This window comes from Hyperoodon ampullatus (assembly GCF_949752795.1).
Source record: "Hyperoodon ampullatus genome assembly, chromosome: 8".
NCBI classification, from domain to species: domain Eukaryota; kingdom Metazoa; phylum Chordata; class Mammalia; order Artiodactyla; family Ziphiidae; genus Hyperoodon; species Hyperoodon ampullatus.
Window position 1 is genome coordinate 27,853,954 of NC_136921.1, and position 26,288 is coordinate 27,880,241.

The 26,288-nt window shown below is 37.8% G+C and overlaps 1 protein-coding gene across 5 annotated transcripts in view; it reads right to left on the reverse strand.

Moving 5' to 3' along the window:
- UNC80 (unc-80 homolog, NALCN channel complex subunit) overlaps positions 1-26,288 on the reverse strand; it is a gene marked incomplete at both ends in the record, with an annotated part of 239,774 nt that overhangs the window by 96,739 nt on the left and 116,747 nt on the right. For 3 of the 5 annotated variants that reach the window (XM_079710606.1, XM_079710605.1, XM_079710604.1), the window contains 4 exons: positions 11,206-11,306; positions 13,278-13,481; positions 19,690-19,855; positions 24,971-25,104. In XM_079710606.1, coding sequence (XP_079566732.1) covers positions 11,206-11,306; positions 13,278-13,481; positions 19,690-19,855; positions 24,971-25,104 — 605 coding nt within the window. The remainder of the gene's footprint in view (positions 1-11,205; positions 11,307-13,277; positions 13,482-19,689; positions 19,856-24,970; positions 25,105-26,288) is intronic. The other 2 variants (XM_079710608.1, XM_079710607.1) reach the window with 1 other exon arrangement.

Here is a 26,288-nt window from a genome sequence, read left to right on the forward strand (position 1 = left end):
GAAAAAAAAAAAAGGTGCTGTCTGAACAGAATATCCAGATCTCTCTCAAGATTCATTGAAAATCCCTGATATTCCTCTTTATACTAATATGAGTCAGGGCACAAATATGAACTGTAAACCTTCCCTTGTTATTCTTGAATCTGGCCAAAAAATCGTTCTTTGACTAATAAAACTGACAAACTTCTAGCAAGACTGATCAAAAAAAGAGAAAGAAAAGATAAAACCTACCAATATCAGAAATGATAAAGGCACGTTACTGTAGATCTCACGAAATTTAAGATGATCGTAAGAAAATATTATAGAGCATCTCCCCACAACTAGGGCACCTGCCGCCCACTGGTGGGGGACCCTGACGCCCAAGGAGACAGGAGGAACCCCCAAGTGAACCGGTAGGATGTGGGAGGACAGAGGGGGGAGGAGAAGTGGAGGCCAGAGAGGATAGGCATCCCTGAGGCCAGGGAGATCAGGAGAGGCAGATGGGAGGGGCCCTCTGGGAGGAGGGGAGCTCCAGGAGGAGGGGAGAGGAGCAGAAGGTGACTGTTCCACCCACTTGGGTCTGGGGAAACTGCTGAGCTCCCAGGCCAGGCCTCTGCCCTTCAAGGCCCCCTCCAGGCCACGTGGGTGCTTGGGGGCATAGGAGGGAGGCTGGGGAGATCAGGAGAGGCAGGCGGGAGGGGCCCTCCAGGACAGGAGGAGCAGGAGCAGCAGGAGAGGAGAGGAGGGCATTTCCCCCACGCACTTGAGCCCAGAAAGCCTGCTGGGCTCCCAGGTGAGGTCCTCCACCCTCTGAGACTGAGGTGGGGGCATGCCTGGCCCCTTCTCTTCCTTGAGCCTAAGCACCACCCCCCACAGCTCCCAGTGCCTTTTCCAGCCCTGTGGGTCCTAAGCATAGGCCCTGCCACCCACCCAAACCTCACCCTTACTTAGGCCCCACCCCCCACAGCCAAGCCTTTTCCCCTTTTTTTCTTTTTTCTTTTCTTTTTTGTTTTTGTCTTTTCCCTCCTCCTCTTTCTTACTATTGTGGTACTGTTGTAACTTCTGGTTGTTGATTCATCTATATTTTTATTTTTATATTCTTTCTAACATATCTGTTAGTTTCTTAGTATAATTTTATTTTTTACTTCGTAATTGTTCTCTTTTTTTTTTTTTTTTTGCCATCCCACATGGCTTGTGGGATCTTGCTTGAGAAGCCAGGGGTTGGGCCAAAGCTCCTGCTGTGGGAGCTCTGAGTCTGAACCACTGGACTAACAGAGAACCTCATACCCCAGGGAATATTCATCAGAGTGAGGTCTCATGGAGGTCCTCATCTCAGAACCAAGACCCAGTTCTACCCAACAACCTATAAACTCCAGTGCTGGAAGCCTCAGGCCAAACAACCAGTAAGACAGGAACACAATCCCACTCATTAAAAAAAAAGAAAAAAAAAGAGATGGCAAAAAAATATGTCACAGATGAAGGAGCAATATAAAAACCTGCAAGACCAAATAAATAAAGAGGAAATAGGTAATCTACCTGAAAAAGAATTCAGAGTAATGATTGTAAAGATGATCCAGAATCTCGGAAAGAGAAGGGAAGCACACATTGAGAAAATACAAGTGTTTAACAAAGATCTAGAAGAACTAAAGAACAAACAAATGGAAATGAACAACACAATAACTGAATGAAAAATACACTAAAAGGAATCAATAACAGAATAAGTGAGGCAGAAGAACGAATAAGTGAGCTGGAAGACAAAAGGGTGGAAATAACCACCAAGGAGCACAATAAAGAAAAAAGTATGAAAAGAATTGAAGACAAACTCAGAGACCTCTGGGATAACACTAAACACACCAACATTCGAATTATAGGGGTCCCAGAAGAAGCAGAGAAAAAGAAAGCATCTGAGAAAATATTTGAAGAGATTAGAGCTGAAAACCTCCCTAACATGGGAAAAGAAATAGTCACCCAAGTCCAGGAAGCACAGGGAGTCCCGTACAGGATAAACCCTAGGAAAAACACACCAAGACACATAGTAATCAAACTAACAAAAATTAAATTCAAACTACAAATATTAAAAGTAGCAAGGGAAAAACAAATATAACATATAAAGGAAACCCCATAAGGCTATCAACTGATTTTTCAGCAGAAACTCTGCAGGCCAGAAGGGAGTGGCAGGATATACTTAAAGTGATGAAAGAAAAAACCTACAACCAAGATTACTCTACCCAGCAAGGATCTCATTCAGATTTGATGGAGAAATCAAAAGCTTTTCAGACAAGCAAAACCTAAGAGAATTCAGCACCAACGAACCAGCTTTACAACAAATGCTAAAGAAACTTCTATAGGTGGGAAACACAAGAGCAGAAAAAGACCCACAAAAACAAACCCAAAACAATTAAGAAAAGGGTAATAGGAACATACATGTTGATAATAACCTTGAATGTAAATGGATTAAAGGCCCCAACCAAAAGAAACAGACTGGCTGAATGGATAAAAAACAAGATTCAGATATATGCTGTCTACAAGAGATTCACTTCAGACCTAGGGACATATACAAACTGAAAGTGAAGGAATGGAAAAAGATATTCCATGCAAATGGAAGCGAAAAGAAAGCTGGAGGAGCAATACTCGTATCAGATAAAATAGACTTTAAAATAAAGACTACTACAAGAGACAAAGAAGGACACTACATAATGATCAAAGGATCAATCCAAGAAGAAGATATAACAATTATAAATATTTATGCACCCAGCATAGGAGCACCTCAATAAATAAGGCAAATGCTAACAACCATGAAAGGAGAAATCAACAGTAACACAATAATAGTGGGGATTTTAACACGCCACTTACATGAATGGACAGATCATCCAAACAGAAAATAAATAAGGAAACATAATCTTTAAATGACACAATATATCAGATAGATTTAATTGATATTTACAGAACATTCTACCCAAAAGAGGAAGAATACAATTTCTGCTCAAGTGCACGTGGAACATTCTCCCAGATAGATCACATCTTGGGTCACAAATCAAGCCTTGGAAAATTTAAGACAATTGAAATCATGTCAAGCATCTTTTTGGAACACAACGCTATGTTATTGGAAATCAGTTACAGGAAAAGAAAACTGTACAAAACACAAATATAGGAGGCTAAACAGTGCACTACTAAATAACCAAGAGATCAGTGAAGAAATCAAAGAAGAAATTAAAAAATACATAGAAACAAATAACAATGAAAACACGATGATCCAAAATCTATGGGACAAAGCAAAGGCTGTTCTAATAGGGAAGTTTATAGAAATTCAATCTCACCTCAAGAAACAAGAAAAATCTCAAATAAAAAATCTAATCCTACACTTAAAACTAGAGAAAGAAGAACAAAAATACCCAAAGTCAGTAGAAGGAAAGAAAGCATAAATATCAGAGCAGAAATAAATGAAACAGAAACAAAGAAAACAATAGCAAAGGTCAATAAAACTAAAAGCTGCTTCTTTGAGAAGATAAACAAAATTGATAAACTCTTATCCAGACTCATAGAGAAAAAAAGGGAGAGGACATCAATCAATAAAATTAGAAACTAAAAAGGAGAAATCACAACTGACACTACAGAAATACAAAGGATTATAAGAGACTACTACAGATAACTATATGAAAATAAAATGGACAACCACAAAGAAATGGACAAATTCTTGGAAAGGTACAATTTTCCCAGACTGAACCAGGAAGAATTAGAAAATATAAACAGACCTATCACAGTAATGAAATTGAAACTGCAATTAAAAATCTTCCAACAAACAAAAGTCCAGGACCAGATGGCTTCACAGGCAAACTCTATCAAAAATTAAGAGAAGGGCTAACACCTATCCTTCTCAAACTCTTCCAAAAAATTGCAGAGGGAGAAACACTCCCAAATTCATTCTACGGAGGCACCATCACCCTGAAACAAAAACCAGAAAAAGATATCACAGAAAAAGGAAATTATAGACCAAAATCACTGACGAACATACATGCAAAAATCCTGAACAAAATACTAGCTAACAGAATCCAGCAACACATTAAAAGGATCATACACCACTATCTAATGGGATTTATCCCAGGGATACAAGGATTCTTCAAAATATGCAAATCAATCAATGTGATACACCACATTAACTAATTAAGGAATTAAAACAATATGATCATCTCAACAGATGCAGAAAAAACTTTGGACAAAATTCAACACTTACTTATGATAAAAAATCTCCAGAAAATGTGCAAAGAGGGAACCTACCTCAACATAATAAAGGCCATATATGACAAACCCACAGCAAGCAGCATAATTAACTGTGAAAAACTGAAAGCATTTCCACTAAGATCATAAACAAGACAAGGATGTCCACTCTCACCACTATTATTCAACATAGTTTTGGAAGTCCTAGCCATGGCAATCAGAGAAGAAAAAGAAATAAAGGAATACAAATTGGAAAAGAAGAAGTAAAACTGTCACTGTTTGCAGATGACATGATACTATACATAGAAAATCCTAAAGATGCCACCAGAAAACTACTAGAACTAATCAATGAATTTGGTAAGGTTGCAGGATACAGAATTAATGCACAGAAATATCTGACATTCCTATACACCACCAACAAGAAATCAGAAAGAGAAATTAAGGAAACAATCCCATTCACCATCGCAATAAAAAGAATAAAATACCTAGGAATAAACCTGCCTAAGGAGGTGAAAGACGTACTAAAAAAAACTGTAAGACACTGATGAAAGAAATCAAAGATGACATAAAGAGATGGAGAAACATACCGTGTTCTTGTATTGGAAGAACCAGTATTGTGAAAATGACTCTACTACCTAAAGCAATCTACAGATTCAAGGCAATACCTATCAAACTACCAATGGCATTTTTCACAGAATTAGAACAAAAAATTTTACAATTCGTATGGAAATACAAAAGACCCCGAATAGCCACAGCAACCTTGAGAAAGAAAAATGGAGTTGGAAGAATCAGGCTCCCTGATTTCAAACTATACCACAAAGCTACAGTAACCAAGACAGTAAGGTACTGGCACAAAAACAGCAATATAGATCAATGGTACAGGATAGAATGCCCAGAGATAAACTCACACACATATGGTTATCTAATTTACAACAAGGGAGGCAAGAACATACCGTGGAGAAAGGACAGCCTCTTCAATAAGTGGTGCTGGGAAAACTGGACAGATACATGTAAAAGAATGAAATTAGAACACTAACACCAAACACAAAAATAAACTCAAAATGGATTAAAGACCTAAATGTAAGACCAGACACTATAAAACTCTTAGAAGAAAACATAGGAAAAACACTCTTTGACATAAACCACAGCAAGATCTTTTTTGACCCACCTCCTAGAATAATGGAAATAAAAACAAAAATAAAGGAATGGGACTTAATTAAACTTAAAAGATTTTGCACAGCAAAGGAAACCCATAAACATGACAAAAAGACAACCCTCAGAATGGGAGAAAATATTTGCAAATGAAAGAACAAAGGAATAATTTCCAAAATATACAAGCAGCTCATGGAGCTCAATATCAAAAAAGCAAACAATCCAATTAAAAAATGGGCAGAAGACCTAAATAGACATTTCACCAAGGAAGATATACAGATGGGCTAGAAGTACATGAAAAGATGCTCAACAGTAATCATCAGAGAAATGCAAATCAAAACTATAATGAGGTATCACCTCACAGTGGTCAGAATGGCTATTATGAAAAAATCTAGAAACAATAAATGCTGGAAAGGATGTGGTGAAAAGGGAACCCTCCTGCACTGTTGGTGGGAATGTAAATTGATACAACCACTATGGAAAACGGTAGGGAGGTTCCTTAAAAAACTAAAAATAGAACTATCATATGACCCAGCAATCCCACTACTGGGCATATACCCTGAGAAAACCGTAATTCAACAAGAGACATGTATCCCAATGTTCACTGCAGCACTATTTACAGTAGCCAAGACATGGAAGCAACCTAAATGTCCATTGACAGATGAATGGATAAAGAAGATGTGGCACATATATACAATGGAATATTACTCAGCCATAAAAAGAAATGAAATTGAGTTATTTGTAGTCAGGTGGATGGACATAGACTCTGTCATACAGAGTGAAGTACATGAGAAAGAGGAAAACAAATACTGTATGCTAACACATATATATGGAATCTAAAAAAAAATTGATACTAATGAACCTAGTTGCAGGGCAGGAATAAAGAGGTAGACACAGAGAATGGACTTGAGGACAAGGGGAGGGGGAAGGGTAAGCTGGGACGAAGTGAGAGAGTGGTGTGGACATATATACACTACTGAATGTAAAATAGATAGCTAGTGGGAAGCAGTAGCATAGCACAGGGAGATCAGCTCAGTACTTTGCGATGACCTAGAGAGGTGGGATAGAGAGGATGGGAGGGAGGCTCAAGAGGGAAGGGATATGGGGATATATGTATTCACATGGCTGATTCACTTTGTTGTACAGCAGAAATTAACACAGTATTGTGAAGCAGTTATATGACAATAAAGATCTATTAAAATAAATAAATAAATAAAATGTTTGCGATCAGCAATATTCAGAGGAAGCATATGACAGCTGACCAAGCAGAAAGGACTTTGGAAATCTCTCTGCCTCTGCTCTGTGATCCCATTGTCCAATTCTCCTCTCGTGAAGAAAGAATTTAACCTTCATGAAGGACGGTCTGGAAATTTTCTCTGCATCTTACTGGTGATTTCACCAGATGCGGTCTTGCCTCCCTTACTTGCTAAATGGCAGGATATACAGTTTTTACATGTATCTGAAGGCTCCAAGGAGGGTCTTGAATACTCTCAATGTAAGTAAAGAATAGACAGTGATGGCCCCCTCGTTCTGGGTGGGGAGAGCTGCCCCAAGATGCTCTCATCACTGATCTAATTTGCATGGCTGCCTCCTGCCTCTTAGGAGAAGTACCTGAAGGCCTCCTGGGCTGTCAGCGAGATAATTTGATCATGAACTCTCTGGTGACTTGAGAGATTGAACTGTTTGTATACTTACTGGCTAATGGCACACTATCTTCCACATAGTGGCTGTTCAGATCTTGCCTATTTTTTGACTGGTTTGTGTTTTTCAGAGAGTGTCTCTTGAACAAGGGTCAGAAAGCCTGCTGACCAGCTGCCTATTTTTGTAAATAATGTTGAATCAAAAGGTGCCTGTTAAGAACCCTTCTACACTGTTGGTGGGAATGTAAATTCGTGCAGCCACTATGGAAAACAGTATGGAGATTCCTTAAAAAACTACAAATAGAGTTGCCATACAATCCAGCAATCCCGTTTCTGTGCATGTATCTGGATAAAACTATAATTCAAGAAGATTCATGAGGGCTTCCCTGATGGTGCAGTGGTTGAGAGTCCGCCTGCTGATGCAGGGGACACGGGTTCGTCACCCGGTCCAGGAAGATCCCACATGCTGCAGAGCGGCTAGGCCCCATGAGCCATGGCCGCTAAGCCTGAGTGTCCAGAGCCTGTGCTCCACAACGGGAGAGGCCACAACATTGAGAGGCCTGCATACCGCAAAAGAAAAAAAAAAAAAAAAAAGATTCATGCACCTCAGTGTTCATAGCAGCACTATTTACAATAGCTAAGACATGGGAAAAACCTAAATGTCCACTGACAGATGAATGGATAAAGATGTGGTATATATATATATATATATATATATATATATATATATATATATATATACACACACACACACACACATATACACAATAGAATATTGCTCAGCCATAAAAAGAATGAAATAATGCCACTTGCAGCAACATAGATGGGCCTCAAGATTTTCATACGCCAGACAGAGAAAGACAAATACCATATGATATCACTTATATGTGGAATCTAAAGCATGACAAAAATGAACTTATCTACAAAACACACTCACAGACATAGAGAACAGACTTGTCATTGACAAAGGGTAGGGGATGTGGGGGAGGGATGGACTGGGAGTTTGGGGTTAACACATGCAAACTATTATAAATAGAACAGATAAACAACAAGGTTCTACTGTATAGCACAGGGAACTATAGTCAATATCCTGTGATAAACCATGGTGAAAAAGAATATGAAAAAGAAAATATATGTATATATATATGACTGAATCACTGCTGTAGAGTAGAAATTAACACAACATTGTAAATCAGCTATACTTCAATAAATTAAAAAAAGAGAATATTATAAACATCTTTTTGTTAAGAAATGTGAATATTTTGAGTAAATTAACAAATTCCTAGGAAAAAAAAATCAATTTGCCCAATCTGCTCCCTGGAGAAATCTTAATTATATTACATAAATTAAATCTGTAATTAAAAATCTTCCTACAAAGAAATTTTTAGATCTAGAAAGTTCTACCAGTGATCCCTTCTAAATATTTAAAGAATAAATAACTCCGGTCTTACACAAACACTTCCAGAGGGTTAACGCTACACAAAACTAAAAAGCATTATTGAATAAAATTGGAGAGATCCTAAATGAATGATGGGACACAAATTAATGGAGAATAGACCATCTTACACATTAGAAGACTTATTAAAGATTTTAATTCCTCAGTTTTAACGATCTTTTTATTCAAAGTAAGACTGCTGTGGAAGCTTTCTTATGGAAATTAACAAGGTGATTCTAATAGAAATGAATATAGCCAAGAATAGAACAGGCCATCCTGAAGAAGAAGAACAAAGCTGGAGGATTTACACTTATGTGAAAAAAAGAAATCAGACACAATAGAGTACCCAGCATATGTCACCAATTATATGCATTTCAAAAACAGACAAAATAATTTTTGGCTTTAGAAGTTAAAATGGCAGTGACCAATAGGGGAGAGTAGTGGCTGGTCGAGGGCCCGGGTAGGGCTTCTAAGGTACTGCTAATGTTCTTCTTGAACTGGTGGTGGTTACACAGATGTGTCCACACTGTGAAAATTTACTGAGCAGTACACATAGGTTTTGTATGCTTTTTAATATGTAAGTTGGACTTCACTAAAAAGTTTACTTTAAAAATAGCTGCCTCAGAGATTCTCAAAATCAGCCAGTCCTGGGGATCAACCAGTTCCAAGGGCATAGCACTGTAAACACTGAGCGTGATGTACCAGCCAGCCCTTTATCTGACCCTATCAGGAAGTCAGATTAAAATCAGTGGAGATGGAGACATTCCATATCTAAGATCAATAATAGTGCTGGCCTCTTCAATAAATGGTGCTGGGAAAACTGGACAGCTACATGTAAAAGAATGAAATTAGAACACTCCCTAATATGATACACAAAAATAAACTCAAAATGGATTAAAGACCTAAATGTAAGGCCAGACACTATAAAACTCTTAGAGGAAAACATAGGCAGAATGCTCTATGACATAAATCACAGCAAGATCCTTTTTGACGCAACTCCTAGAGAAATGGAAATAAAAACAAAAATAAACAAATGAGACCTAATGAAACTTAAAAGCTTTTGCACAGCAAAGGAACCCATAAACAAGACGAAAAGACAACCCTCAGAATGGGAGAAAATATTTGCTAATGAAGCGACTGACAAAGGATTAATCTCCAAAACGTACAGGCAGCTCATGCAGCTCAATATCAAAAAACCAAACAACCCAATCCAAAAATGGGCAGAAGACCTAAATAGGCATTTCTCCAAAGAAGATATACAGATTGCCAACAAACATACGAAAGGATGCTCAACATCACTAATCATTAGAGAAATGCAAATCAAAACTACAATGAGGTATCACCTCACACCAGTCAGAATGGCCATCACCAAAAAATCTAGAAACAATAAATGCTGGAGAGGGTGTGGAGAAAAGGGAACCCTCTTGCACTGTTGGTGGGAATGTAAATTGATACAGCCACTATGGAGAACAGCATGGAGGTTCCTTAAAAAACTAAAAATAGAACTACCATATGACCCAGCAATCCCACTAATGGGCATATACCCTGAGAAAACCATAATTCAAAAAGAGTCATGTACCACAATGTTCATTGCAGCTCTATTTACAATAGCCAGGACATGGAAGCAACCTAAGTGTCCATCAACAGATGAATGGATAAAGAAGACATGGCACATATATACAATGGACTATTACTCAGCCATAAAAAGAAATGAAATTGAGTTATTTAGAGTGAGGTGGATGGACCTAGAATTTGTCATACAGAGTGAAGTAAGTCAGAAAGAGAAAAACAAATACCATATTTAACACATATATATGGAATCTAAAAAAAAAAAAATGGTTCTGAAGAACCTAGGAGCAGGACAGGAATAAAGACGCAGACGTAGAGAATGGACGTGAGGACACGGGAAGGGGGAAGGGTAAGCTGGGACGAAGTGAGAGAGTGGCATGGACATATATACACTACCAAATGTAAAACAGATAGCTAGTGGGAAGCAGCCGCATAGCACAGGGAGATCAGCTCCGTGCTTTGTGACCACCTAGAGGGGTGGGATAGGGAGAGTGGGAGGGAAATACAAGAGGGTGGAGATATGGGTATATGTGCATATGTATAGCTGATTCACGTTGTTATAAAACAGAAACGAACACATCATTGTAAAGCAATTATACTCCAATAAAGATGTTAAAAAAAATAATAATAGTGCTGGCAGTACCCTGCCAACTGTGGATCTCACATCATGCTTCCCAACCTTTCTTTTCCTTTCTTTACACCCAGGTCAAACCTTGAACTGTAATCTTTGCCTGGGTTTCCCTCCTGCCTGTGCCCTCTGGAGAGCCCTTTGAGGTGTGACCTTCATCATCTTAGAATCTCCACGTCCTAGTTTACAGTTTGATCTAATACAGACTCAAGACTGACACCATGACCTTGCTCTCAGCATTTGTGGTGACCTGTATAAAACTGATCGTGATGCCTTGCCTTGTGTCACTCAGGCTCTCTTGACCACCAACCTGGCCTGATCCTTCAGGGTTTTTTTCCCTGACTTATATTGACTCACAAGCCAACTATAACAAAGCACCCTTGGTCTTAGATAAGCTTCAAATGAATATAATCCAGCATAAGACCAATCTTAGTGAGTATCCAGAGGTTCAGCTGAAATAAAGGCCTATAATTTTTCTAATAGGCTGAAATGATGGATGTTTTTAGTATAGTCTTTCATCCTACCTCCACAGATCTTATCCAGTGCCAAAAGAAATTGATCTCAGTGCTCTTTCTGAGATTCCTACTTACATGAAGCCATGACATGTTCCTGTGGTAATTCTCCTCCGTGCTGGCTGTACTCATTCCCTCTGGCTCAATGCTGGGCTCACTTGCACTCCAAGGACTCCCTTCTTCAAAAGAAAAATACCAAGAAAGGTTATATTGTTCTGTCTCCCTGGAGAGCATGTTGCTGTGGTATAGTGGTCCATGCTTTTGAATCCTAGGGCAGACTACCATGGCCAATGGGTTACAGGGCATAGCAGCGGCTTTAGTGGAGTAATATTAATAGGAGCTGCTCCCTTCACCACCAGCTGAACTGGCAATTACAGAGACATTTATGATCTCTGTTATGCTGGCTTCCATTTTGAGATATGGGAGCAGAGAAAAAGAACAGAGTCAAGTCCTTGAATTGCCGAGATGAGCAAGTTATTGGTTGAGTGTGCCCAAATCCATTCCAGACTGCCCAGACCTCGCAGGTGTAGTTAAGTAGGGACACCAACCAACCTGCAGTGGCCACAAAGGGTGCTGCTACCTCCACTGTTGCTGTGACTACGGCTAGTGCTACTGCTCTTAGCACCACCTGGCTTTGATATCAGAGCTATTTCAAAGATGGGTGGTGCCTTGGAAAAACTAAGGGAATTTGGAAGTAACTGTGCCCAACTGTGGACAACCCTTTGTTCAAACTCGTCTCTGTAGGAAACTGTGAAGGAGACATGTCACAGGAATTCTCTACTTAGTATACTAGATAACAAAGCTTTGTCCTCAAATCTACAAGCTTTTCTGGGTATTTTCTATGACAAAACTATGCTTCTAGCTTGGATAGTTTGACTTAACTGGCTAGGCTACATTGATCAATTTAAATAATTAATTCAAATAATATTTTCCCCCAAACTGACTGATGATACTCTTACAGCTCAGACCTGTAACAAAAGATGTCATAAGGTTTTTTCTATTGTCTCCTTAAAAAAATAAGCTGAATCTTAACTAATGCATAAATTAGCTATTTTCAAAGGCAAGGGTGGGTAGGTGTAGAAACATTTTCTATTTTAAACTCTCTTTGATTAAATATACTCAGCTTCTGTTTCAGCAGGCTAGATTGATAACTTATCCACATTTCCTGACTGACTTCTGAAACAACTTACTTAGAAAGAAGAGTTTTACACTTTGGTTTTCATACAGGGACTGAAAGGCAAAGAATATGCACTTCAATTTTTAACCTAACAATTAAATTCTAGGCAGCTGGTGAGACCTATCGGAAGCCTGCTTAATCTTTTTCTTGTCTACTAAGATGATGATGAGAGCCCATAGGACTAACACATTTTGGGATTCAGAGTCTCTTTGGGTCCTATAGTGACAATCTACAGCTCTGATTGTATATAAAGCTTATTCTCAGGAGTTTAACATACTTTACAATCATCCCTAATTTATCTTTAGAGCATCCTTTCCCAGTAGGCAAGGAGTACACAGAATTACTCTCATTGGGTAGCTGGGGAAAACAAATCCCTGAGAAGTTAAGTGACTTGCTGAAGGTCACTAATTGTTAGATGTAGACAATCTTTCCTTTCTGAAATTTTGGTTGGTTTTACTGGGAAATAGAGACTTTAGTTTATAGAGGACTTTAAGCCAGCTATTCCCAAGGGAATATCGACATATTATTTTATTTTTATTTTTTTTGCTTTAAAGGTCTTGACCAGAAGAATAAAGGCACAAAGATCTAGATTTCAAAAAACTGTCCTTGTCATTAAAATGTTTTCTTTCCTTACTGTAGCCTCCATATGCTCCCTGCTCAAGCTGTGGTCCTTGAACCAGCAGCATCAACTTTATCAGGAAGCTTGTTGAAAGTGCAGAATCTCAGGCTCCCATCCCAGAGATGCTGAATCAGGATCTGCGTTTTAACAAGCTCCCAGCTGACCCCGTGCACAATAAGGCTGGAGCAGCCCTGCTCTGGAGGGCAACATAGCTTATGGACTAAACGAGTACTCTAACCTATGACTCTGCCCTCCATCTACTGATGTACAAGAAGATGGACTTGAGCTGTTTGGGGATTCGGGCTCTGTCTTCCTACCCCCCACGTCCCTGCACAGCCCACTCCTCTATGTTACCTAGGTCAGTGACAGTGTCCCTGCTCTGGGACAGCTGCAGCTTCTCAGCCTCAGACTCTGAGTCCTGCCGTGATAACTTGCTGCTCTTTAAGCTGCCGACCCGGCGAATGCTGGACAAGGAACCCCCCTTCTTCACCTGGAAACTGCGGGTTCCTTTAATCTGGAGCAGGCGGGAACCTCCTATCCTGATCTTCCTGCTGGGAACTGTATTAAAAGAATAAAATAGGGCTTTTTCCCCCTTAGTTCTCCCCAGCCAGCGTTAGAGCCAAGCTCTCCCCAACTTGTCCCTGAACAGCCTCCTCTCTGCTGGCCGGAATGAGCAGCATGTCTGGACAAGGAGCTTCTCCCAAGCCCCAAGTCAGGCGGCTTTGTTAGGTGGGCAGGAGGCTGGGTCCACCACGAAGGGCTGGTGCAGCTTCTTTCTTGGACACACAGCTCATCAGTGCTGGGAACAACCTGCTCTCTCTTTGGCCCAGAATTCACAAGCATGAGCGCGCCCTCGCCACGGAGTCCTCCGGGACTGTTAGTACGTTCACACAGCATCATTGCTTGATTCAGCAGAACCACCAACCATTTGTTTTTGTTTTTCTTTTGAAATGGGACTGACAGACTTATGTGAGTTAGGGAAACCCCTTCATGGAAAATCCCTTCATTTGGGAATACCTCATTAAGAAATAAAAACAAGAGGCGCTTCTCTCTCCAACAGTCAGCAGTGGGTTCCACTCAGCTCCTCAGCAAAGTCACTAAAAGATGTTTGCAGTGGGGTGCTTTGGGTGAACGTGAGTGTGAAATGGTTCCATTTTCAATGCACCTAATGATTTCATAGCATCCTCCTCTCAGTCAAAAGGTTGGGTGAGATACGAGTCCAAAAGTTGCAACACCCTGAATCAACCTTACAGTCTACATGAACCAAGAAGAACATGCATTACTCCTCTTTAGTGTGCTGGAAGAAACAGTCATCAGTGAGGAAAATAAAAGGGTAAAAGAAACACGTTCAACTTGAAACCTACATTTTAACCAAAAGCATCCATATTTCCCATAGTCATATCCACACCTCCTTCTTTTTCTTTTGAGGACTTGGTGTTGTCACACATTGATATGGTAAGGGTGATTTTGAAAGTTTTTAGGGCTTCAAGTGATTATCAGGAAGGAGCTGTTTTTGTAAGGTTTCCTTCTTAAGACATCAACAAGATTTCTTACTAATTATTTAAGGCACAGCTATTAATATTTTAGTGCCAATCAGGAAGATTGCATTTTAGTCTCAAGTTTCTCACTCACAGGAGAGTTAGTCTGTGATAGAATTCATACAGCTCCATAAAATGTTAATTAGTGCCATATAAAGGAGCCTAGATTCCTGTTGAATAATGTGAAATGTTTAATCTCTGATTTACTCGTATGACTGAGAAAGACTAAAATTATCACCACTCAGCTGGCAAAGGCTTCATGGAGCTCCGTGAGCACATCTGGATAGAATTTCACATTTAGACAGAAATTCTCACAGCACAGTTGAATACATCCCCCAAAGACCATAATACTCTATTTTAGTTACAGCACAAAACTCATCCACTGTATTTTTCAGTGTTATTTTTAGGTATAATTGAGACTTTATGACTTATCTGAAATGCATTTGAAACCAAATATACTTATCATTTTTAATGACTATTAATACAATTTATGTCAAAATAGATTGGGAAGTAGAGAAAAAGATTAAAGAAATAATTTAAAATTTTTTACAGAGGCACACTTTGGCATTCTTTGCCTGATTTCATGATATTTTTCAGCCTACAAGTACAGCAAAATAACCCCAGATTAATATGACATGAAAAAAAATTTAATTTTGAGAAACTGTTCTGTCATCACCAAAGATAATTGGAGACATTTTATAGCACTGAAAAAAAATAATGTTCAGAATTATGGCATTGGTTATTTACAAAGGACACAATATAGTTAGAATTCAGATTTGGTAAAGTACATGAAAGACATCAGTTGAGATTCTACACCACTGAAGTTTAGCCTTTATCTCCATGACAATGAGAACTAGTATGAAAGTAAAACAAATTCATCTAAATTAGATAAAACATCTCTTTTCCCTTTTCTCTTACACCGCATATATGCATCAGCAAGTCCTGCTGATTCAACACTTCAAAATAGCGTAGGATTTTGAAAGCCCTGTCACCTATTCCCTAGACTAATATAACTACCAAACTGCTTGCTCTTACCCCCAATCCAACAGCTTGACTCATCTTTTAAATACATAAATCATAAATACAAATATTATATCACTTTTCTGGTCAAAACTTGACAACTCTCAGACACATTTAAATAGAATTAAATTTCTAACCGTATCTACAGACCCTATTTATTTGCCCTTTGCCTGACCCTCTCTCCTACCGCTCTTCCCCCACCTCATTCTGTTGCAACCTTGTTGTCCTTTTTGCCCTTCTTCACATGCTCCAAGTTCATTCCTGCATCGCAGCCTTGTTCTCACTGTTGTCTCTGTTTGGAAGACTCTTCTCTCAGCCCTTCACATGACTGGATCCTTAACATCACGCAAGTCTCAGCTCAATGTCACTTAGGACTACAATCCTTCCTACTTCAGGTCACTACCAATTCCCTGACCCTAACTTGTGTTCTTCATACTACTTATCTCTACTTGAAAGTCCAGAATTTAATGTTATTCACTATTAAGTTATTAACTATTAGCTAATATAAACTAAAATACATGTGGGAAATTTCCCCTGTTTATTGCTGTATTCTAGGAACCTGTAATAGCGCCTGGTATACAACAGGTGCTCAGTATATGACTGTTGAGTGATCACACATGTCTCGGTGTCTGTATTCTGGAATGCCAGTCTTAGTTTGTATCTGGAATATGGATAAAATGATCTGACAGATCTTGCTTGGAGATTTTAGGCAGACATTTTTAGTTCTAAGGATTATTTCATGTTAGTTTTCCTTTGTAGAATCCAAATTGTCCTCAAGTTATTTATTTCAAGAACTCACATTTTTAGATGTTATACAAAACAGATGGTATGAAATTTTAAATAAAATTTTAATAATCTGAGTTAGCAGGGTCCCTGTGGTCCCCATTTTCACATCGGCTTTAGCATCTTGTATCAGCTTATTAAAACGATTAAGGAATATTTAGGAATCTTTAGGAAGTTTCTTGCCAACTGGTAAAGGACATTTTATGAATATGTTCTCATTTTATCTATACTTTTAGTTTTCTGCTCCTAATTTATTAAATAACTTTCATGTAATTACATAGCCATTCTATGAGGAGAAAAAGTATTAAGTATTTGTGTGTTTGAATATTAAAGGCAATTTACATAAATGATAATCATGAAATTAAAGTGTTCTTAAAAATTAATGTGAGGTTTTATTTTTTTAATGGTGTAGAATTTACTCTGCTGAAATTTGACCATGTCAGTATTAGCAATTTTTATTTCAACTACTTTAAATAATAACATAATAATTTTGAATGGGAAAAAATCCCTGTGGGATATGTTTAAAAGATGGGAGTTTCACAGAATCATGGACATAGAGAACAGAATGGTGGTTGCCAAGGGGGAGAGGGTTGGAGGAGGCATGGAGTGGAAGGCTGCGGTTAGCAGATGTAAGCTATTATATATAGAATGAATAAACAACAAGGTCCTACTGTATAGCACAGAGAACTATACTCAATATCCTATAATAAACCATAGTGGAAAAGAATATAAAAAAAAGAATGTACATATATGTATAACTGAACCACTTTGCTGTATAGCAGAAATTAACACATTATAAATCAACTATACTTCAATTAAAAAAATATTGATAGAAAAGAAGGACGTTCCTCATCATATGCAGTCATCCTTGTCAGAAGTAGTAGTATTTGAACAAACCTTGACTTGATACCTCTTCATACTCAGAAACTGCTAAAATTTGGCTAATCCTTCCCACAACATGGCTTCTGTTCACCATAAGTTCAACACAATATAATAATTATTTGCATTTTTTAAATGTTGTGACAACAATCTGATTTTGAAATATTAAAAAGTTTTTTTTCAGAATATATCCATTCCTTACAACATTTTAAATATTTTAAATATGTTGTGTTTTATTTATCTAGGGCTATTCCTTTTTAAAAAAACATATATATATTCTTTTTCAGATTATTTTCCATTATTGGTTATTACAAGATATTGAGTTTCTTCCCTGTGCTATATAGTAGGTCCTTGTTGTTTACCTCTTTTATATATAGTAGTGTGTACATATTAATCCCAAACACTTAATTTGTCTCTCCCCCCACCCACCATCCCCTGTGGTAACCACAAGTTTGTTTTTCTATGTCTGTGAGTCTACTTCTGCTTTGGAAATAAGTTAATTTGTATCATATTTTAAGATTCCACATATAAGTGATATTGTATGATATTTGTCTTTCTCTGTCTTCACTTAATATGATAATCTCTAGGTCCATCTATGTTGCTGCAAAAAGCATTTCATTCGTTTTTATGGCCAAGTAATATTCCATTGTTTGTATATGTATATATACACATATGCATATACACACACGCACGCACACACACACACACACACACACATCTTCTTTATCAATTCATCTGTTGATGAACATTTAGGTTGCTTCCATGTCTTGGCTATTGTAAATAGTGCTGCTATGAACATTGGGGTGCATGTATCTTTTCTAATTAGTTTTCTCCAGATATATGCCCAGGAATGGGATTGCTGGATCACATGGTAATTATTTTTAGTTTTCAGGGAACCTCCATACTGTTCTTCATAGTGGCTACACCAATTTACATTCCCACCAACAATGTAGGAAGGTTCCTTTTTCTCCACACCCTCTTCAGCATTTATTATTTGCAGACTTTTTAATGATGGCCATTCTGACCGGTGTGAGGTAATACCTCACTGCAGTTTTGATATGCATTTATCTAATAATTAGTGATATGGAGCATCTTTTTATGTGCCTGTTGGCCATGCCTTCTTTGGAGAAATGTCTATATAAGTCTTCTGTAGGGCTATGTCTTTTGACAATCATGCATTCCTTAAACTACCAAACATTTATGGAGTCACTGTCTGCATAAAATATACCAATGGATAAAACTGTCTTTGACTCTTTTTACAAATATGCTGTTTTCTAGTGGAATTCAATAGAAAAACATTGAAGGGTAATGAAACTTAAGAAAATAGAAAAATCAGATAGAGAAGTTAACAGTTTAATGGAGCCTTTAAAGAGCAACTTAAAACTTTGCAATCTGGAACTCATATTTAGGATTTTCTGCATGGATTTTAATCTATATGCTCATGATACAAATACAAAAAACAATGGTGACAATTATTTATTGTGTCCTTATTAGGTATCTGGTACCGAGTTTATGTTTTACTTGCATTGTCTCTTTTAAAGCTTTCAAAATTCCAATGTGGTAGGTGTTATTAATCTAATTTTACAAGGAAGAAAAGTGGCTTTGAAGGTAAGCAACTTGGACAAGGTCACATAACTACACCATTTTAAGATGCACATTTTTTTACATTTGAACATCTCTGAAATTGAGATTTGGCTTACAACTGATGACATCTTAAGGTCACTAGAGCCAGGTGGCAGTTGTGACACATTTGCTATTGCTTGTGTTCATGTGAATATCTAAAGCACCAGCAACAAAATGTACAAAATGGGTGCCAGTGTCTTTTAAGTCCCAGGAACCAAATGATAGTTGGGTGGAGGAGTGGGTGGGATGGTAAGTCAGATGTGTTTGGGAACATTCCTGAAGCAGGGACTGAAGGTAGGCTAGCTTCATACAGTTGCAAGTTGGCTTGTGTAACTATCACCAATAGCTTTACTTCTTTTACAGATTCATTTAAGAAATGATGCATTACCAACACAGAGGACATTATCATACATAAAAACACAGACACTGACAATTCTGAGTTGAAAAGTGATTAAGAATTGGAACTCTGAACTGAAGATGGTTTAGAAAACCTTTAACCAGTTTACCTGGCTGCACAAAGAATGATATAGACCAATAATAAAAATCTACATCTAATTACGTCTGAAAGTCCTCTTCCAGTAAGAATAAAGCACAAATTAAGTGATAAGAAAGTACTGCATAAGAGCTGAAGGGGAAGTATTTTTCCTTTCTTATTGGTATATAAGATAATGGTTCATCTTACAACTGAGGCCATCTTAGATTCAATGGGATATGGAGAATTGCTGAGCTGGAATTAGTCTCTCTGACTGCAGAGTCCAACTCCTAACTAGCATGATTGCCTACCTCATTGAGTCAACACTGTTAGTACTGTACAGAGCCAACAGTTTTGGACTTCTTTCAGTGCACAATTCTGCAGTTTAGACCCGAGACCAAATATCCCATGAGAAACCCTGAAACGTGAATTAATTTTTGCTTATCCATACCTTTCTTCTCCTCAACACCTGCGTCTGATTTGAGGGTGTGGCTACTACTGTGAAGGGAATCTTTTGAGTCTTCATTTTCATCCAGGACACCAGCAAAGCTGATCTTCCTCTCATATCTGTGCCGGTCCAACTCAGGATCCAAACGAAGTCTGCAGCTCTCCAAGTCCTGAAATGTCAGTAAGGAGAACATGGATGCTGGCATCTCCCCAGCACTGCATTGGTCTTCTGGCAAACCTCCCTCCATTTTAGGCTGCACACAACAGCATTTAAACAGCCAAAGTTCCCTCTATCTAATGCCAGGTTTACACTGGGGTCATGAAAATGTTTTCCTTAATCCACAGGTTAAGGATTCAGTCTCACAAGACTGTCCCCACTTTAGACATCAGTTGTAAGCCCAAGTTATTACCTGTGCTTCTAACCAACTGGTTATAAATTGAAGGTTCCAACAACACCCCTCCTCAGGTTCAATTAATTTGCTAGGGGGGCTCATAGAACTCGAGAAATATTTTGCTTACTAGATCACTGGTTTATCATAAAAGGATATAATCAGCAACAGCTAGATGGAAGAAATGCACAGGCCAAGGTGTGGGGTAATGGTGCCAAGCTTCCATGCTCTCTTCAAGGGCAGCGTACTCCCCAGTCTTCATGTGTTCACCAAACAGAAGCTCTCCAAACCCTGTTCTCTTGGGCCTTTATGGAGGCTTCATTACATAGGCATGATTGATTAAATTGTTGTCACCTGGAGGTGAGGGGGGTGGGACTGAAAGTTTCAATTTTCTAATTATTTGGTTGGTTCATCTGGTGACCAGGTGATACTTTGGTAATCTAGAGGCATTCTACAAGTCACCTCTTAACATAACAAAAGACACCTTGGTCACCCTCCATACTTAAGAAATTCCAAGGATTTTAGGAGCACTGTGCCAGAAACAGGGATGAAGACCAAACACATATTTTTATCATAAATCACAATATCACACAACAGAAGTAGAAAACGAATACCAAGGTGATGTTGGAGTTAAATCCTGAGGATTAAGTAAAGTTAGCTCTGCAAACTGGTAGGGAAAGGCAGTTCAGGCTTAAGAAACCTCAGGTGTAATGGCCAGAGGCTCAAAACAGGATCATGCGTTGGAGGAATCTCTCACTCTCTCTTAGGAAGACTTCATGATCCCATAACTGAAAATAAGCCTTGGGGAGTGTAAGTATTTAGTAGGAGTTTGGCCTGTGAGGCCCCAGTGTGGACATTTGACCTGTTCTATAAATGGAGACTCGCTCACGCTGAAGATCATAATTAATCATTAATCTATGAAGCACTTTCAGATTTGATAAATGAAAAATATATAAAATGCTAACTTTATTTTTATACAGCATCTTTTCTAATTATGACATAATAACCCCTCAAGTAATTTGAAAAACAAAAAATAGTTTGAAAACCCAGTTTGTACCAAGAGTAAAATCTTATGCTTTTAACTATTATTAATAAATGAAACTTTAGACTCTACATATTGTTTCTTCTTTTCCCTTTGAATTAAGAACAGAAGTTATACTTTGGTACTCAGAAAATTATATCACATTTAGAAAAATAAGGAACCACATGGAGTCTATTTAACATTGTCAAAAAATATTCTAGGAATATAATTGTTTCTCTGAAATTAATCCCTTTTAGGAAAAAAAGTAACCTAACTACTTTCCATTTTGGTAGCCAAATTTAATTAGATAAGTTTCTTAGGTGGGACAAAAAGTAATAAAATAACAATTCTGATTCTCAAAAGTAGTTCTCTCTTCCAACTTCTTGTATCTGCTAGTCAAAATCCTACTTATCTTTCAAAGTTACATTCAAATGTGATCTCATCCAGGAAGCCTCTTCAGATTTTTCCAGTCCCTTCTTTGGCCAACCCTGGCCCTCTGCTCCTTTCTTAAGTGTGTTGTTTATGTGTTGGTTCTCCTGTTACAACACAGTCATCTCTGCATCACCCCCACGCCCACCTCTGCATCCATCACACCACCTTACTCACAGCCTTACTCTCAAATATTCATCAGTCTACTCTTCACATATGTGAACTGTGCTTTGCTTCTGATTCTTTAACTTTAGGAGCATTTGGAATCCAGCAGTGTATTCTTTATAACCTGACTTGTTAAATCCAGTTGATACAGTTGGTACAGCTTCTAGCACAATCTTTTACAAAAGCATCCAATATGTTGTTTTCCCTAATGAGTGAATATAGATGTACAGAGGCTTCCTTACTGCCTTTTACTTTATTATTATGGACTCGTCTTGGCGTTGGATGGTAATTAATTTGTTTAATTCCATGTTGTTTGGTCATCAGTTATTGGTTTTACTAATTCAACAGGAAAACATTTTAATAGACCAGCAATTTTGTAGACAAAATTCTCTAAAAAATATTTGTTTTCATGTTTGGAAGTTAACAATCAGAGAAAAGTTGATTGTTATGCTTTTTATGATAAATCTTGTAAAAATGCTTTTTCCTTTTTTAGATATTATTTATCTGTATGGTTCACAAAAAGAGTGAATAAAAACGCTACCAGAAGTTGTTTTTTTTGGGGGAAAAACACATTAATTAAGTTGCATCTAGGGATCTATCTGGGAAACAATTTGTTAAGTTGGTAAAAATACGTTTTTAGCAACATTTTAAACCCTTTTGATATCATTTTTCGTTGTCTCTTACTGTCATTCCCCACCAAACCAGTGAGTGGTCTCCTGAGATTTCCTGACCCTATCAAATTAACCTTTAATTATTGTATTTTAGGCTCTTTTGTTTTCTCTTCCACACTTTGGATATAACTAGGACTTTTTTTCTTTTTTCTTTTCTTTTCGGTATGCGGGCCTCTCACTGCTGTGGCCTCTCCCGTTGCGGAGCACAGGCTCTGGAGGCGCAGGCTCAGCGGCCATGGCTCATGGGCCCAGCCGCTCCGCGGCATGTGGGATCTTCCCGGACCGGGGCACAAACCCGTGTCCCCTGCATCGGCAGGCGGACTCTCAACCACTGCACCACCAGGGAAGCCCATAACTAGGACTTTTTCAAGCAAACAAATATTTCACAGGGAAATCTCTTTTATCTTGGAAATGGCCTTATGACATTTCTATCAGAAAGACTTTTTCTTGGTAGAAAGTTTATGTTCCCTATCTTCTCCCATCCTCAAATCTCAGATCCCAGAATATTTATAGCTTCTAATGTGATTTTTCTGGCTTATACTTTTATTATTCTGTACATTAGGGTAGCTATTTACTTTTACTGCTGTTAAAAATGTTACTGAATAAAACATCCCAAATATTTATAAATACTCTTACAGCAAGTGCTTTGTTAAAACTTTAGAATATTTCATTTTGATGGTATTTATGCTTAGCCTGTTAGATTCACCATTGAGTACAATTTCTTAAAAAAACTATTTCAAGCATTTATAGCTTCTGTCTTGGTAAAACAGTTTTATGATACTGTTTTTTCTACAATAGTTAAAAAATGTGATTTGAGTTTTCTTTATCATCAACTGTAGTTAGATAGGTTAAACATGAGAAAGCATCTTTCCCATTTATTTTATAAAGGTCATATCCCAATACAATATATGAACCTATACTTGACAATGAAAATCCTAGCTTAATGAATAAAAGATTTGTGAGACCTAGTTAAAGGCAATGAAAAATTTCCTCTTATTAACTGAATGACTGCAGCCTCTGTTTTAGTTTAATTTCTTGGCATTTTCTCCTAGACAGCCAGTTGATTACACAGTCATTTTAAAAAGATTTGACTAATTTTTTAAAAAAATGAAATTTGTTACAATAATAAGGAATATTAAACTATAGCTTTATAGTGTTGAAAGAAAGAACAAAAATAAGTGACTCAAACTTCAAGATTCTTATGTTTTTAAATCATAATAGGTCAAAATGGTGACCATTAAAAATCTGTAAATTTAAAAGTTAGATGTGTTTCTGTGCTTTTATGAAGACTTTGATACAATTAGAATGTTGATAGAATAACACCGACAGAGGCCTACAGATCATACTTGACTTTAAATGAAACGTGTTAAGTGGCAGCCTTGATTTGATTTTATAGAATAGTCTCAATATAATAGGGAAGGTGACAATTCAGAAAAATCAAAGTTCAGGATAACATGCAATTAAACAAGGGCAGTAAGAAGAACTCTCTTTTTCAGTATTTAAAGGGTGCAGTTTCACAGCCCACATGTCGGTATGTTTCTCTTGAAAACATATTTTACCTATAAATATTTCCATTTTATATTTTAGAGTGTGAGGAAACAGGCTGTCCAGACATTGGAAAATCAGAGTTAGAGGCACTGCTCAGGAATACCAGAGCACTGACTTTTTTGTCCCGTTCCCTCTCCTACCTGCCCTCTGGAACTAGGTTATGGCCTTGTTTGTGCTGAGTTTGGTCAAAAAAGCAGGAGAGCTGGTGGATTGTAAAATTCACCTAAATGGAACCACACAGATTGTTAGTATACCAATTTTTCTGGTATAATAGTGTAAATCTGTGTAAAAGGGGAAAAAAGAGAATTTGGTTCCTTGGCTCTAGTTGGATAATGCCTATAACAAAAGAACCGCCGGAAACTTTGTGCCTGTTAGTGAACAAAGGGCCAAGGAAAATGGGCTCTGAGGTGTGCCTCTGTCCCAAAGGCTCTGTGATGACTCCTGGCTCTTGTTAGAATTTGTATCCTACGTTAAATAAATCAGACCCTGATGGTACAGGAGTGTGTGTGTATGTGTGTGTGCCTGTGTGTGTCTGTGTGTTTCCATGTGCACGTGCGTGTATGCATGCACACATGTTCTTTCTCTGCCTGTCCTTATCCACAAGAAATGCTGCAGAAATAAAATATATGTTCAGAGGCATTTACATGCTAAAGACTTGAGTCTTTTTGCCCTTAGTTTAAATGAGAAAATTCATTGGAGGCACATGAATTTATGAGTTGTTAGTATGAAAAATAAATCTATCAGTGATTCCTAGAAAATGCTGGCCATAAAACTCGTAGTTTGCAGAGTAAAGGAACCTGGAGGTTCTCAGACATTCCTAGGTTAACTGACAGTGACCAATCAAACATTTTACCCAGTGGTACCATCTTTAGTGATTTCAAGGTCAATTTTAGTTCTTTTTTTTAGTAGATAAAAGAGATTTTCTTTTTATATATGAAAATCCCTTGGTTGAATTTTTAAACTATCTGATACATTTGGTATTTGAGGAAACTCTGAATACTCAAAATCTAGACACATGGTTGGACTCTCCAAGTAGCCTCATTATTAATATGTTTTACATACCATCAGAGGCTCAGTGCGTGGTCTGGGCAGGCAAGAAAAGGTCTCTCGCAGGAAGGTGGTAATCTCCAGGAGAAGCTGGCATGCTGCCATCTTCAAGGCAAAGGGGCAGCCACATTTAGAGGGGTTCACAGTACCTATGGAATGAAAGAGTTCTTTTACAAGCAAACAAACCAATAAAATATAGAGAGGCACAGTTTGATGGACATAGCTACACATGTGTAAAATCAAATTGCATATGAGAATGTTACCTATACATGTCCAAAATGAAACTGCAAATGAGGATGTTTCCTATACATGTTCAATTTACCTGGTCCCTTTAGCATAATCTATGCATTACAATACACCTCCCTTTTTCTCCATTTTGCAATTCTATAATGAATGCCTCAGTATTAAAATCTCAATCAATAAGAATTAAATTATTCTCCTCAAGGCATCATAGAGTAACAAAATGCAGCTCCACTAGACTGGAAAGCCTTTTAATGAAAACAGAAACAGAAAGCAGTCCTGCCAGATTTTCATATCGTTATTTAATCAGACTTAGACAAGGTACAGAGCCGTGAACTAGATTTGGAACTACAAAAATCCTGTCAGCTCACTTTGTGAAAGACATCTGTCTTGATGTTCTTAGAGCAGTGAAGTTGTTTCAGCTTTAGCCCAGATGTGTTTCTGCAGCATAAACTAGGATCACTTACTTGGTCACCTCTATTATACTGTTTATACAAGTTAGCCTGTCATATTAAGGAACAGCTACACTAGAATACGCAAATATTCTCCTTTGCTTTGAAGAACACCAGTCTTTGAATGAGTAAAACACTGCATCCACCATAGACCAACAAATGGATTTTGCTCTAAAGGCAGATAATGGCCAAGGTGACACCAGAGACTTTTAAATCCTGAGGTATAGGTCTCAGATACACGACATCACAAATCATGGAGAAATATATTGATTACTTATCAGTGTTCAGAAAAGAACACCAAAGTCATGCCTCTCATAAAAGAAACAAAATAGTTATCTATTTCCAATGAATCAACTTATCACCAATCACTATATCGTTACACATTAACCTTCCTAAAAATATCCCTAAAATACTTCCTGTGTATTTGGCTTTCTTAATTGAATATAATATATAATTCATGGTTTATATTGATAGTAGGTAGAATTATGGTCTTTCTGAAGCTATCTGGCTATTTCTTCTCCATGAAAACCATTATATTTTCTACAGAGGTACCATGTGGCTGGGAACATTGCCTCTTATTAAGAATGAAAACAACAAACTCCTCTAGAATTTCCAGACTGATACTTGCTTCTACCATAATT